Raw genomic sequence first — 15986 nt, 5'->3', positions numbered from 1 at the left:
GAAAATGAAATCAGCATCTCCATAAAGCTTGTCAACCGAAGGAAGTGCTCTAAAATTTCCTGGAAGACGGCTATGCTGAATTTGGATACAACACAGTGGACCAACACCAGCAGATGACATGGTTTCCCAAACCATCACTGACAATGGACTAGTTCTCACTGGAAGTCAAAAGCATCTTGGATGGTGTGTCTCCTCCTCCAGACCTCAATTTCCAAATGAAATGTAAAATAAGAAGAGATTGGCACCCCACTACCAGGATCACTGCGAGAAACAATTTCGTTCATATAAAATGTAAAAAATTTAAGTAAAAGGTAATCTAATGACAAAAACTAAAAACACATCAAATCCCCAATAACGATGATTTAAAAAAGTGTGGTTATTAATCAATAAAATTAAGCAACTGATCTGGATGACACCAATGGTAAAGGACCGCGGATGGTGGTTTTTCTGGATCATTCCAGCTTTGGGTGCAGGATCTGCTGCTCAGATTTTTATGTACACTGCATCCTCTGCACAATTTCTGTTCTGGTGGTCGGTGTACCTGCTGCCTTGTTTAACTCTCAGTGCGCTGATCGGATTGCTTTGAGGTCAGCTTCAGCCTGGTACTCTGAGATTTACGTCTCTTGTACCCTTATTTGTAGCTGCCATTCAGAGTTGGTGGCACAAGAGTGGGTGCAGGGGGTGGGAAGTCATGATATCATCCCTGATAAATGCACTGGGATTCCCGCTTCCCCTGCTGCCTGATTTGGTATCCCGAAGGGCAGTTAGCCCGTTCTTAATCAGATTGAATAAAGCAAGTGTTTTTATTAGCATTTTCTCAGGCAGTGACACAATTGAAACTTTCGTGCAAATTAAATCAATATATATTTTAGAAGACCCCATGCACTGTGAGCTTTGTAGATATATGGCCGCCTTCATGCAGCTTTGCTTTTAACAGTGATTTTATGTCCTAGAGGTGAAGTGTTGTCATGTTGTGCCTCCTTAAAAAAATATAAAACCACAAGTACAGAAGGAGGATAGCGAATTATAAACTGGTACAAAATGAAATTATTACAGAAAATTCCATAAAGTTTAAGATTTTCTTTTATTAATAGGATTAAAATGCAATATAATGGTGTATAAATCCATATTCATACGTCCACATATAGAAAACATCTAGTACCTGCGCTATATCTGTAGTTACATTGATTATTGGTTACATATACCTTGCAAAGTATTTTTCTAATTGCTCCTGTGCATTTAATGAAGCAACTTAACAAATAGTCTTGATTTGGAAAAAAAGAAAAACGCCTCCTTCTCTTCTATGTCTACAGCTCCTGTGCAGACCTATGTGTCTCCGTGGTTACAGACTACATTCTAACCCAGTAGTCTGATCCTCCCATCGCCACCAGACTAGTTAACAGTTGGTGTGTATTCTGTAACTGTCATATACACAGCGTTGTAGACCACTGAGGCCAGTGTAGCATGCGCTATATTCATTGAGAGCTGAAGACGCCAGGTCACACCGTACATTGTTTTCTGTCATGTTTCTATCATAAAACTCCAGACTTATTAAGATTAAAATAATATATATAATGTAGAAAGGCATACATACACCTTACAGGGATCTCTTGTATGTTTTGCGTATAATGCATATAATACCATTTCTATTTTTAAGGAAACATTTTGCCACACTTTGATGGAAATTTTAATTAGAGGGGTTGTCCAGGGTTGGCTGCTGAGTTGCAATACAACGCACAACCTGTGGACAGGCTTATTAAGATTGGTGTTTTAGACGCCGGTCTCAATAAAGCCCTAAGTTGGTGTTGGTTCCGTCGAAGTTATTAGGAGACATCTGCTTCGCTAAGCTAAAAGTTGACATGCAGGACTCTTAGTGAAGCAGGCACAGGCGAGAGCCGCTCCGCTCAGCTAATCCTGGCATAGCACATGGTTACAGGGTATCCAAATGCTATACCAGCATTTAGCCAACCTCGGGGGGCACGGGCAGGAGCAGCAATGTGTGGTCCTGCCCGTACTCACTGCTCTGCGGCCCCATTGATAAAATGTGTTCTCCGTACAGAAAAGTGGATTTTAAGCACACAGGGAATGGTGCGCTTTAGGGAAGGGGGGGGGGAGTCTATTCAAAATACAAAATGGACATGTTAACAAAAATATATTCAAATGTTTAGTTACTCTTTAAGCAAGAGTCAACCCTGTGGTTAGAAGTTTCATTTAACCTACATGTCCAACTAAGAGTTGAATAAAAGCTATCTCTGGTATTGATGTGGTTGCCCACTCAGTGTTAACCCAAATCTTAAGGTTTTGTCTGGGCAGCAATGGCATTAAAAATGGCAATGGCATTAAAAATGACTTTCGTGTTGAGGAGGTGTCTCTGCAGTTATTTTCCTTGTGGATCTGTAAGTTCTTGAGATGTGTATCTTCAGTCCCAACAAAATAGTAACTATGAGGTTCTCAAAAGATCCTGAAAAAAAGGAAATGTTCAAGACTTTAAGATTTAAAGAGGTTTCATAATAATTTTTCTTTTTTATCTCTGAAGACTATTCCAAACACTGCATATTTTTGCCCTGTATACCAGTTATTCATGTGAGTGCTTTGCTTTCCCTGTTCTCAGCATCACTGAATCCTGGCAGGATGTTTACATGCAAAACTTCCTGTTTTCATCAGCTTCCTTTTAGGTTTTCTAACCAATCCCAGCACACTCTGTAAAGTTTCTCAAGGCTTGCTACACCTGCCACACTGTTTCCTTTGCTGTCGCAAAGCACCCTCCACACTCCCCGTCTCCTTGTAAGTTAGAAGGAGCAAGCCTTGAGAAGCATTACAGAGCAAAGCATACTGAGACTAGTTAGAAAACCCACAGGAAGTTGATGAAAACAGGAAGTGCTGCATGTAAACATACTGCCAGGATGAAATAATGTTGGGAACAGGGGAAGCAAAGCGCTGATATGAAAAACAGGTATGGATGTATGTTCAAAATATGTTCTGGTTCTCCAGACCCTCATAACATTCTAGGAAAGAAACGTAACTCTCCAGATGTTAATCAAACTCCTCAGCGTTTCATTGACATAAACAGTAAAAAAAAATTCAATCTTATTAGGGGTCTTTCTCAAGCTTGAGAAAGCCGCATGGCTGTGAAATTAACTGAAAGGAGGAGTTACAGTCTCTCACCAAATTAGATACAGAGAAGCTTCTGATCTGGGGAGGTGGGCAGCAACACAGTTGTACACCAGGCAGAACAGCCCTGGCCTTTAATAGTCAGAAGAATATATAAGCTGATGTAGAAGACACTTACCTGCTGCCAATCAATATGGATTCAGACTTGTATAAGTTGTTCCTTTTGGCTTCCTGGTTTAAAGACAAAAAAAATAGAAATCTCACAGATGGATAGTTTACAGAATTAAGGTGGATATACATGTACCAATAATCGGTCAGATTATTGGAAATGACCGTTCCTGCAAACGCTTGTTCCCAATAATCTGGCCATCTAAATGTGCCACCGATCACCGAAGAACGAGTGAAATGCTCCTATATCAGGTGAAACTGTAATTTGTGCAGGCACTCCAATCATTGTTCCTGGGCAGCAGATTGTGCTAGCTAAACATCTTCTGTCCAGAAACAATGCAGCAGTATGGAGACCAGCGATCACAATAGCGATCCCTCATACCCAAACTGTGAAGGAGATTGTGGCAACTAAATACAGTTGTCTTCTTCACTGAACGAGCAGCCAGCTGTCAGGAAGGAACACTTCCTTCCCGACAATCGGCTGTTCCATCGGCCCATGTAAACCTAGCTTCACAATCCAGTAAGATAAAACAGTATGAACAGCTTCTCTGAAGTCATCATCTCAGCCAAATTCTTCATCAATGCCAAAATTTATCAATGTATATTCATTATTTTTGTGCATTTTATTTTGAAATAGCGTCTGTGTACGCTGCACAACATATGTATAATCATTTCCGCCATATTTTAGAGCCACTTGCTCCATGCATGTTGGCTTGTAAAAGTGGGGCATGTCTTTAGATACATTTATGAAGTCTTTTCTCCAGTTGGAAAAAGTGCCATAATTTTAGCCAGTGTTAAAGTTAATAGCATTGATGTATGTTAGGATAGATTTATTAATTAGGGCACGTGATAAATTTGTTGCAGCATTCAGTGAATGTCAATAAAATTAGTTAAGCTTTAGCTAAAACGATGCCACTTTTAATAAATGCACCAGCTGAATCTCTGTAAGGAGAACCAATGACCCCAAGATCTATAATAATTGTCATTCTAAAAATGTCCATATAGTAGGTCACGCACACATTATACTAGTGTCTCATAGTAGTGTCCATGTAGTTTCCTAAGCCTCCATTTGCTACATCTACAGAATAGGAACAGGACTCACGTAAATATGAAACAGCAATTACAATGACCAAGATTAGAAGGAGAAGGGGACCACAGGTGATTAGCACCAAGTTGTTCCATTCTCGAGCTTCTCGGGTCACTGATGTCAGGATATATTGAGGAGAGATGAGATGCTCATGTCCACTATCATGATCTTTTTGATCCGGCTCAGAATCTTTTTCTGGGACTGCAGAATCATCTGAATAGAAAGAAGAACCATATTAAGCATCAGACACTATAGAGTGGCAACACCAACAAGAAACCCAATGTCATATACCTTCTCTATACATTCTTTTTTTAAAAATGGGGAAATCCCTTGAACCATGTCACACCGTATTTCTTAAGGGGTTAAAGGGGTTATCCAGTGGGAAAAAGTTTTAGGAAAGGGGTCCAAGTGAGTTGAAGAAAATAATAATAAATGAAGTGATACTCAACACAATGATCCTCCCACCTCTCCCATTCTGATGCTGAGTCCCATGATGGTCTCTACTTCCTGGTCCCATCTTGATACACAGGAAATGCTCAGCCAATGATCACCACTGCGCCCAGCGATTGGCATTTCCTGTGTGCCTTGATAGGACCAGGAAGCAGATAACAAAGGTTGAGAGAAGTAGTATTGGAACCGCGCTGCTCATTCAAATAAGACCTTTTCTTTTGGTGCACATATCCACGTGGCGAGACACAAGACAAAGATACTCTCGTTGTTTGTTCCACAAGCTTCTAGAGGATTCTCTATGGAGTATCAAAAATCACACAATAGTAAAGTACGTCCGATGCATTTAAAATAAAGTGGTTTTATTATACTCACAAGCATGTTAAAATTGCCGGCATATCATAAAATTTGATGCGTATATTACAGCCCGACCCGGGTTTCGCACAAGGCTTCGTCAGGGTTGATATCTAAAGTTCCTCTGCGGTAAGTTTGTTATATCTAAACCATCCCCCAATACTTGAACTTGCGGAAAGATCCACCCCAAACCACACTTAAAACAAGAGAGTTAACCCCTCCATAGCCTACTTACATATCCCACATACCTAGAAGATAATGGCTGCATCCCTCTCATAGAAAACATCAATAAACATTTTTTCAAATCAGTATAACGACGTCAATCTAAAACAATGTATAAATATAAAAGAATAAAATACATACAGCATTATTACAACTACCATTTGCTTTATCTTCACGCAACCCATTCATTGAAGGTCACATGTTCTAGTTGGCCAATAGAGACAGGTGATCGTTCTTCATTCACAGTATGGTCACATGTTTAAACTACAACTACATAACCCTCCTCCTGCACAACAGTAGTCACGTGTCTAAAGTGACCAATGGATACATAGTATTACTCTTCATTCGTAATCTTATCCCTTCTCCGCGTTTCCATATAGAAGGTTGTCCTAGTTCACACCTATTTGCTTCATCATCTCTCACGTATTTTCTCTACAGTGCCCGATATATCATCGGCACACTGGATAGTGGTTAGAGCTACACCAAAGGACTGATGGTAATTACATTGTTACGCCTTTAAAGCATTTAAGTTTTTGCGGTATATTTTTCTATTATTTGAGGTAGAGTGCTTTTTAACGGAATTAGACCAAACATGGTTTCAGGTCAAATTCTATATTTATCCCTTTTGCCTGTACGGTGTTAAGCTTATATATCCATTCTACCTCACGCTTATTGATCTGCGCATCAAGATCACCACCTCACCAATATGTTTTTACTGACTCAATTCCCATAAACTTAAGACCTTTAGGATTTTTTTCATGGAATTCCTTGAAGTGCAGAGAAACGGCTGTGTGTGACCAAACCTTTATCAATGTCCTCCCCACGTATTGGAGGCCACAAGGGCCCTCCAAAACGTAGATGACCCCTTCTTTCTCACAGGATAGACCCCCCAGTCACCTTGAACTCCTGCCCATTAGCTGACGACTTTACACTTTCCGCGTGCTTCGTCCTATTTACACCCACCACAAAAACCGCACCATGTGAACTTATGTACATTTTTTATCTTTTGAATGGCTGGAATAGAACTATTTACTAGGTGCATTTGCAAATTCTGAGCTTTTTTTTATACACAATGTCTGGGCGATCCGGGATGTTTTTCCCTAGTATTGGGTCATTTTTGAGAATAGACCAATTTTTTTTTTATAGCATTTTTTATATAGCCCACATCAGTATTATATTGCGTCATAAAAGTGATTCGGAAATCCCTTTCTATTTTCTTTTTTCCACTCTCTGTTTTATTCTTATTTTCCTCGATGTTTCCCATACATTCTTTCAGTTTTTTTTCATCATAACCTTTCTCTAGAAAACGTTCTTGTATGACCTTACTTTGTACCCTATAATCCATTACTTCTGTACAGTTTCTTGACAAACTTCTAAATTGGCCCTTTGGAATATTTTTTAACCATGGGTCATGATGGCAACTGGTAGTGTCGATGTAGGCATTTAGAAGGATGTCAAGAAACTGTAGGTGTGAACTAGGACAACCTTCTATATGGAAACGCGGAGAAGGGATGAGATTACGAATGAAGAGTAATACTATGTATCCATTGGTCGCTTTAGACACATGACTACTATTGTGTAGGAGGAGGGTTATGCAGTTGTTTAAACATGTTACCATACTGTGAATGAAGAACGATCACCTGTCTCTATTGGCCAACTAGAAGATGTGACCTTTAATGAATGGGTTGCGTGAAGATAAAGCAAATGGTAGTTGTAATAATGCTGTATGTATTTTATTCTTTTATATTTATACATTGTTTTAGATTGACGTCGTTATACTGATTTAAAAAAATGTTAATCGATGTTTTCTATGAGAGGGATGCAGCTAATATCTTCTAGGTATGTGGGATAAGTAAGTAGGCTATGGAGGGGTTAACTCCCTTGTTTTAAGTGTGGTTTGGGGTGGATCTTTCTGCAAGTTCAAGAATTGGGGGATGGTTTAGATATAACAAACTTACCGCAGGGGAACTTTAGATATCGCCCCTGACGAAGCCTTGTGCGAAACCCGGGTCGGGCTGTGATACGCATCAAATTTTATGATATGCCGGCAATTTTAACATGCTTGTGAGTATAATAAAACCACTTTTATTTTAAAAGCATCGGAGGTACTTCACTATTGTGTGATTTTTGATGATACTCTATAGAGAATCCTCTAGAAGTTTGTGGAACAAACAACAAAAGTATCTTTGTCTTGTGTCTCGCCATGTAGATATGTGCACTGAAAGAAAAGGTCTTATTTGACTGAGCAGCGCGGTTCCAATACTACTTCTGTTTTCTCTGTGTGAACACAACCCACTTCACTTCTGGGACCAGCAGCGCAAGTACTATATAGCTACTTGATAGAAACTTTCTATTGTGACCTTTAGATGACAAATGTCTGTGAAGGTTCTCATTTATCCAGGTCATGGTATATATCTGTAAAGGAGGCCATCTACGTAAAAATGGAGAAGCCAAGCTTGAATAGTGGTGGGGGGGTTAGACATCTATTGTCTGCCACGTATAATGCTGTCTTGACACCTTTTTCTGGGAAGTCTTTATCACCTACTGACTCCAATTATGATAATGGAATCAACACCTTTGACCCAATGCTGGGTATAATTACCAGATGTGGATTCAGTTACATATTTATTCCCAGAATTTTTTGTACAATCACTCAGAATTGAGAAAGCTCGTTGGAAGAACGAGTGAAACGTTTTCAAGAAATCTACAGTACGTCCAGTTGCCTTGATTTATTCTTTACAGATATTTAGATGACAAAGGTTATACAGTAAGCATGGAGACCAATGAGGTGAGAATCACTGCCTATATTTATTCAACCAAACCCTTTTCCAAAACTAGCTACACCGGACAACCACTTTAATATTTGACAGCTCCACCACCATCAGTTTGTAATAGATATTCATTGACTCAAGAACTACTTAGGAGGAGGCAGGAGCAAGTCTCTTAGATAAATCTTGCATCCTTGTCTTTCTTGACAAAGGGTCCCGAAATTGTCATGAGCCCTAGTCATCTGTCTATAGTGCCTTGTAGTACATTCACCAGTAGTATAAGGACCCATTTACATGAACAAATAACGAGCACCAACACAATAGCAAGTTGAACAAAAGAATCATCGTTCACAGCATTACACGCTCAGCGATGTGCTCCAGACAGATGATGATTTTTATGTCCACATGAAAGTTATCAAGGGATAACGAGCAGTTGGATTGGTGGACATGCTTACATGGGGCAATGATTGAGAACAAATGTTTATACATTCGTTCAGATGACCTTCAGCCCATGATTATGGACCTTAAAGCATAGAATAATGTGTACTACAAAGCTTCCACATGGATGGATTATCTCTAGAAAGCAAACTCCAGCCTCTACCCATTTATCCAAGGGTATGCTATCATATATGATCAATATAATAGAATGTGTCCAAAGTGGATAAACAATCAGTCACTATGTACCTATCCGTACCTACACGTAGCGTCACTTCGTTACTTGACTTTTCACCACTTGGGCTTATTGCAGTGCAGATGAGATAAACTTTAGTTCCTGGGGTCATTCGCATGGTGAAGTTTGCAGGTTCTGATTTATAAACAATCTTCTCCTGTAGGATGCGCTCATGTAGGAAGAGCTGATACCGGATGGGTAGAACTCTGGACTTAGAGAAACAAGTTATATGCATTTCATTCTTGCCAAGTGGGATGTACTTCATGGTTGGTTTTGAGAGAGAGTCTGTAACAACTAAAAAGTTAAATAAGAATAGGCATGGTTATGAGAGCTGGAAAAAATGGATAAGTGGCAGTAGTCACAATACAATGTCTGTTAGAACATACATTTCTGACTCCTAATTACATTTTCACCATCATGCCAGCCATGAAAATGTCTCTTACCTGCTTCTATACCATGACTTGTATGGTGTTCTGTGACAATGGTTTTTGTTGATGTTGTGTCGGCATCAATGCCATCTGCAAGGCAAGAAGAAATAGACATAATGACCAGGCAAAGCCTGGGCAGATACCAGGGGCTACTGGACTTTGAATGGGGCCCATTGCCATCTAGGTAAGAATGCTCATCTACTGACAGCCAGATAAGTGGCAGTAGTCACATTACAGTGTCTGTTAGACCTTACATTTCTGACTCCTAATTACATTTTCACCATTATGCCAGCAGCGAAACTGTCTCTTACCTGCATGTGAAACATGACTTGTATGGTGTTCTGTGACAATGGTCACCAAGGAGTAACAGTTAGTCACTAGAGAAGCCGGACCCGGGACAATCATCTGATCGCTGGGTTGGCTTCTATTTAAAATAACGTTTTTTTTTCACATGGCATCCTCTTTAAAGGGGGTTTCTGATGACTAGTTTTATTATATATATTTTTTTTTTTACCAAAGGCTCAAAAATAGTTCAAAACAAAAAAGAAACAATGTTCACTAGATCCCCTGCCACTCCTGGTCCAACACTTCGTAGGTCTCCACTGGTCTGTCTACTGTCCTGCTTGACACAGAGGAAATGAACAGTCAGCCAATCACTGACTGATGTGAGTCACTTCTGCAGCCGATGATTTGTTAAGTAGTCATTTCCTGTGTGTCGAGAAGGAGAGACCAGTGGAGACCACGAAGCGTCAGAGCATGAGCAGTGGGCAATTATTTTCATAAATTTTTCTATTAATTTTAAACAAAGTAAAAGGTTAAAAAGAAATTAGTAACAAAGCAGCATATACAGTACGTACATAGGTATAAAAATGGAAATTATATGAAGTATTGTGTTTATTATAGACAAAGGTAATCGTTCATATAATGCGATCATGAAATAAGTATAGTTACTAGGTAATGTAATTCCAGAAAGTCAGTCATATTGTAGGGCACATTGAGTATGTTATAGTGAGGTTCCAGACGGGGTTGCACTTATCAGGTTGGGTGCTCTGTATTTAGATAGGTAGGGTGGAATAGGGTCCACCACCTAATCTATAGGGTACTATAGGGTTAGTGCCTTCATTTACAGGAGGATAGACCCCAACTTTATTTTGGAACCAACTTTCATTATTCAACCAGACTAGGTCAATTCTGGTGCCACCACATGTTTCTCTATTGATTAGGCATGGTGTTTTTTTTTTTTCAATGTATCGTTAGTGTCTATATTGTCATTTTGAATGGAATAAGTTAAAACTGACAAAGCCAGGCAGCACCTCCCACGATTGGGAGGCTCTCAGAAAACGAGGAGATGTTGTAGACTCCTGGAAGAATTGACAAATCTCTTGGGTGTTGCCAAAGACAGTACCTCCTAGAAAGCAGCCCCGGATGTTAGCAAGCCCAATCATCTACATTGAGGTGATGCTGTGTCACAAAAAAAGCCATGTTGTCTATGAACAAAAATTGGCACTGCAAACCTCCAAGGAACCAAATTTTTAAAAGTTGCCATCCACTCAAAATTCTACAAAATAGCAGCAAACATGGATATACTGTAATTAGACTAGAATGATGTTTAAGACTTACCATGAGGCTCTGAAGTATCTTTCTTAGGGTCTTCTGGAGGAAGAGCATTATCTATTGCTTTTTAAGAATAAGTAGACAGAGCATACATTGTCAACTCCTATAACATAATGATACTGAAATACTACAGTACAACATTCTTAAAGGGAAATGCCGGACAATAAGTGAAAATGCAATTTTAATAATCTTGTTACAAATGACACGTGGTTTAAATGAGTTAATGATCCAATATTGTCTGCACTATTGTTTTGCACCTAAACGATTAACCCAAAAATATAAGGATCAGTCGCAATAATATTAAAGGGGTTGTCAGACCCCTAAACCAAAATGTATTACCACCGCTAATGTGGGTAAAATAAAGTAAAAAGAAAAAAAAGGTTATTGAAAGCAGTTCTGTTCTAGCACCGAGAGTCCCATCTCTGCTGCTTCTGGTCCCCAGTGGACTGGAAGTGTGAGGTTCCATCTATGGTCAAGTGGACAGCTGCAGCCATTCCTGTAACTTATTAACTTTGGTTTGGGGTTGCAAGAACCCCTTTAATGATTTCACACATTCCATAACATTGTGTAAAGAAATCTGAATCTGATCGACCACTCATAGTGAATACGAACACTGTATTTTTAAAACAATTTATGGCGGTCATTCAAGGGACTTCTTATAAAGACTGCAATGCAATACACACTTGAGTCCCAATGTCCTGGCTATTGAAAAAAGTCTCGCACTGGGGCACTAATTTAATACCAATACATGTAATCTCCGGCTGTTTTATCCCTTTAGATGCAGCTGTCCATAGAGACCTCTGCATCTAAAGTGTGAGGAAGTTCATCTGTCCACCACAATGTGATTGCAGGGGTCCGATGCTTTATGGTGGTGGTAGGAGGTCCAACAAAAGCCCCAAGGTCTGCCATAAATATATGACGTTGTATTTGTCTACATTATGTTGTATTTGTGATTTTTGTGTATTTCTAACCCCACCTACTTCAGTTTCGCTGCCTACTTATGTTGGCCCTGCCTACTTGTGTTGCCCCGCCTTCGGTCAATTTTGACCTACCTTCAAGAAAGGGGCAACTTTAAGGTTTTTTTCCAGGGCCACTTTAAGTTCCCTGATTTTGGCGCACGTTTGCACTGTCTACATTTTTGACAGGATTAATACATTTGCCCCGATACCTCTCAATTCTGGAATCCTAATTACATTTTCCATACTGACAATGAAACTGACCCTTACCTGTAGTATCAAAAACATGTCCAGTAAGTGGTTTGATGCTGACGTGTTTTACACCTGGTGTGTGGGCATCTATGGCCACTGTAAGCAGGAAGAAATAGACGTAAGGACCTGGCAAAATCTGGGGCAGATGCCAGGGGCCACTGGACTTGGAAAATGGTCTTTAGCTATCTAGGTAAACATGCTTTTGGACTTTCAAGTCAAGATTGGAGCTGCTGACCCCTATCGCATACTATTCTACAGTCTCACCTCTGACTATGGGTCATACTGCTGGCGCCGGGTTCTGACATGCCAGGAACACTGCTCTTGGTTGGAGCCTCCAGCTTGGAATATCCTGCAGTAAGAGTTACAGTTCCCCTGAATGCCAGGACCTCTTAGGCCATGTTCCTGGGTTTAACCTGTACCAATTCAAATGGGTCTACACTACTACACTTTTGTCTACACACATTTTGATAGTATCATAAATTCATGTAATAATCCCAATCGATGAGGCTGCATTAGTATTGGCATCTTTCCAAAATTAACATCTAGGACATACTGTACGAGTAACAAAATCGCAGTGGACATGAATATAATAAGAGTAAAACAATTGATAACACTTACCATGAGCCTCTGATGTTTCCTTATGGCCTCCCATAGGAAGATTAGTCTCTTTTCCTTTTAAAGAGGGAGAATATTATGAGCACACATAGTGGCCTTCTACCATCTGGAATACTATAGTACCACAATAAGTGAATTGTTCCAACTAATGCTGTAACTAGAACTGACTGCGCCCACAGTAAATTGCAACCCTCACTCCTGCGGCCAATCAAGATAGATCTCTCAAATCAGCAGCCGAGCCATTCCGTCCATTACCTACATGTATATCCTTATTGACCAGTGAAAAACACCTACCTATGTCTTCTCATGCTCTACTGGTGTGTCACCCACAACTGATAATGGTGCCCAGCGTGCACAGGTCGAATTATACCTATTTTCAGGGAGCCACCAGAACCTTTACAACCAGGACATGAACAGTCATATTATACACAATAAACTAATGAAAGCTGCTTGCCAGATGCATCAACCTGTGACGAGCTGGAAAAACATGTTAGACACATGCACTGAACCCTGCAAAAACTCTGCAGGAACAGCCAGATAAGTGGCAGTAGTCACAATACAATGTCTGTTAGAACATACATTTCTGACTCCTAATTACATTTTCACCATCATGCCAGCCATGAAAATGTCTCTTACCTGCTTCTATACCATGACTTGTATGGTGTTCTGTGACAATGGTTTTTGTTGATGTTGTGTCGGCATCAATGCCATCTGCAAGGCAAGAAGAAATAGACATAATGACCAGGCAAAGCCTGGGCAGATACCAGGGGCTACTGGACTTTGAATGGGGCCCATTGCCATCTAGGTAAGAATGCTCATCTACTGACAGCCAGATAAGTGGCAGTAGTCACATTACAGTGTCTGTTAGACCTTACATTTCTGACTCCTAATTACATTTTCACCATTATGCCAGCAGCGAAACTGTCTCTTACCTGCATGTGAAACATGACTTGTATGGTGTTCTGTGACAATGGTTTTTGTTAATGTTGTGTCGGCATCAGTGCCAGCTGCAAGCAACAAAAAATAGAAGTAAGGACCAGACAAAGCCTGGGCAGATACCAGGGTCCACTGGACTTTGAATGGGGCCCATGGCTATCTAGGTAAGAATGCTCATCTACTGACAGCCAGATAAGTGGCAGTAGTCATATTACAATGCCTGTTAGACCTTACATTTCTGACTCCTAATTACATTTCCACCATTATGCCAGCAGCAAAACTGTCTCTTACCTGCATGTGAAACATGACTTGTATGGTGTTCTGTGACAATGGTTTTTGTTAATGTTGTGTCGGCATCAGTGCCAGCTGCAAGCAACAAAAAATAGAAGTAAGGACCAGACAAAGCCTGGGCAGATACCAGGGTCCACTGGACTTTTAATGGGGCCCATGGCTATCTAGGTAAGCTTGCTCTATGATGATCAAGTAGAGGGTGGAGTAAATTCATCCACATTCTCCTGGAGTCAGTCTTGGGCATAAGATGATGAATGAACAAGCTATAGGGTAAGAGAAGACCACTGTGTTTCATACGCTAGTCTTAAAGGGGTTGCCAGTATTTTTATATTGATGGCATTTCCTCTGGCGGGGTCCGACAAACCCCACCCTCGTTGAACATCTGTTTCAGAGTTGCTCTGACACCGGAAGTCTACGTAGGAACCACATAGCTTCTACATAGCTTGTATAGGGGATGGAGCGTGTAACTGCCGCGTTGTTTTCTGGTATAATTTACCCCAGTTTCCTAGCAAAGATTATAATACTTGTGAAGGGCCAATTATGGCTGCCCTTGCACATCCCACTCCTTGCCCCACTCCACCCACTGTTTGGAAATAAGCAAGCGGTGCTCTAAAGCTTCAAAAAGTTGCTAAATTTTGCGTAAGTATACCATCCGGCAAACTTTTTGATGCCAGCTTTCTGCCGTACAGAGGTTTCATAAATGTCCTCCTTTTGTCTGACGTATCATGGGCTGTTAACCCATTTTATTTTTAAAAAGTGGCAATGTAAATTTTTTCCAACTTTTGGAAGTGAAAATGGCAAAAACTGAGACTTTTCCTTCTTGTGCACCACACACACCAATATATATTTTTTTTAAATGGGGACAGGAGGGGGCCAGGCAATGGGGGCCCGGCATATTCATCATATTTTACATCAGGAAACTGGTATAGATTATAGCTGAAATATATGCCAGCTCAGATAAAGGCGCAGTTTAGGATCTGAGATGCACCAACATTGTTTTAACACTTATAAAGCAAACTCCATGAATTTCCAGCATTTTTAATAGAGATATTGATGGCGATTTTTTATTTGTTACAGTTCTATTTTCTTAATATCCTACAGTGACGTCCAAGGTCTGATCATAGGTCATGATAAGACATCTGAAAACTAAAAGTAGAAGCAGAAAATGACTAGGCATTTTTATACAAGTTCACACGACCTAGCATGAATTGGCACATGTGCACAGGAGTACAGTAAGATTATTTTAGAACGAAATACGCTGTACAATAATATCAAAGACTTTACCCTTCACTAGAGATAAGTGAATTTCTGAAAAGTTAGATTTGGCTGATTCGTTGAATTTTACAAAAAAATTCACATCGTGACAAATAATTTTGTCACAAAGTGCATTTATTTGTAAGCAGCAGGTGCAATGAGAGGGAGCAGCGATAGCGCCGCCCCCCATCATTGTACCCCTCAGATGATTGCAGTATCTGAGTGTAAAAACAGTGTGACATTAAAGGGGTTGTCCGTGTTCAGAGCTGAACCCGGACATACCTCCATTTTCACCCAGGCAGCCCCCCTGACTTGAGCATCGGAGCAGTTCATGCAGGGCAAAGGCATTTTCCGGAGTTCCGGTGACGTACCGGGCTCTCCATGGGGCTGCCAGGAAGCCCGATGACGTCACCGGCACTGATGGGCTGGCTTTAGCACTTCCCTAGCCAATAAAGCGGCTTCCGCCCGGCAGTGTAACATAGTAACATAGTACATAAGGCCGAAAAAAGACATTTGTCCATCCAGTTCGGCCTGTCATCCTGCAAGTTGATCCAGAGGAAGGCAAAAAACCCCTGTGAGGTAGAAGCCAATTTTCCTCACTTTAGGGGAATAAAAATTCCTTCCCGACTCCAATCAGGCAATCAGAATAAATCCCTGGATCAACGACCCCTCTCTAGTAGCTATAGCCTGTAATATTATTACGCTCCAGAAATACATCCAGGCCCCTTTTGAATTCCTTTATTGTACTCACCATCACCACCTCCTCAGGCAGAGAGTTCCATAGTCTCACTGCTCTTACCGTAAAGAATCCTC

General features: G+C 40.5%; 1 protein-coding gene across 6 annotated transcripts in view; it reads right to left on the bottom strand.

Moving 5' to 3' along the window:
* Positions 1 to 1065: 1065 nt before the first annotated feature.
* The window catches only part of LOC122940015 (hyphal wall protein 2-like), a 30652-nt gene continuing 15731 nt past the window's right edge, over positions 1066 to 15986 (bottom strand). The window contains exons 4-14 of one of the 6 annotated variants that reach the window (XM_044296306.1): positions 13920 to 13994; positions 13625 to 13699; positions 13329 to 13403; positions 12696 to 12749; positions 12096 to 12173; positions 10876 to 10932; positions 9271 to 9345; positions 8852 to 9121; positions 4382 to 4579; positions 3290 to 3342; positions 1066 to 2461 (exon numbers count right to left, since the gene is read on the bottom strand). In XM_044296306.1, the coding sequence (XP_044152241.1) occupies positions 3311 to 3342; positions 4382 to 4579; positions 8852 to 9121; positions 9271 to 9345; positions 10876 to 10932; positions 12096 to 12173; positions 12696 to 12749; positions 13329 to 13403; positions 13625 to 13699; positions 13920 to 13994 (989 nt within the window). In that variant the 3' untranslated portion in view covers positions 1066 to 2461; positions 3290 to 3310. Of the gene's footprint in view, positions 2462 to 3289; positions 3343 to 4380; positions 4580 to 8851; positions 9122 to 9270; positions 9346 to 9566; positions 9579 to 10875; positions 10933 to 12095; positions 12174 to 12695; positions 12750 to 13328; positions 13404 to 13624; positions 13700 to 13919; positions 13995 to 15986 lie in introns of those variants that run through there. The other 5 variants (XM_044296308.1, XM_044296307.1, XR_006390226.1 and 2 more) reach the window with 5 other exon arrangements.

The sequence above is a fragment of the Bufo gargarizans genome, chromosome 6, assembly GCF_014858855.1.
Source record: "Bufo gargarizans isolate SCDJY-AF-19 chromosome 6, ASM1485885v1, whole genome shotgun sequence".
Lineage (NCBI taxonomy): Eukaryota > Metazoa > Chordata > Amphibia > Anura > Bufonidae > Bufo > Bufo gargarizans.
The sequence above is the reverse complement of the archived record's forward strand: the minus strand, read 5'-3'. Positions and strand labels throughout refer to the sequence as shown.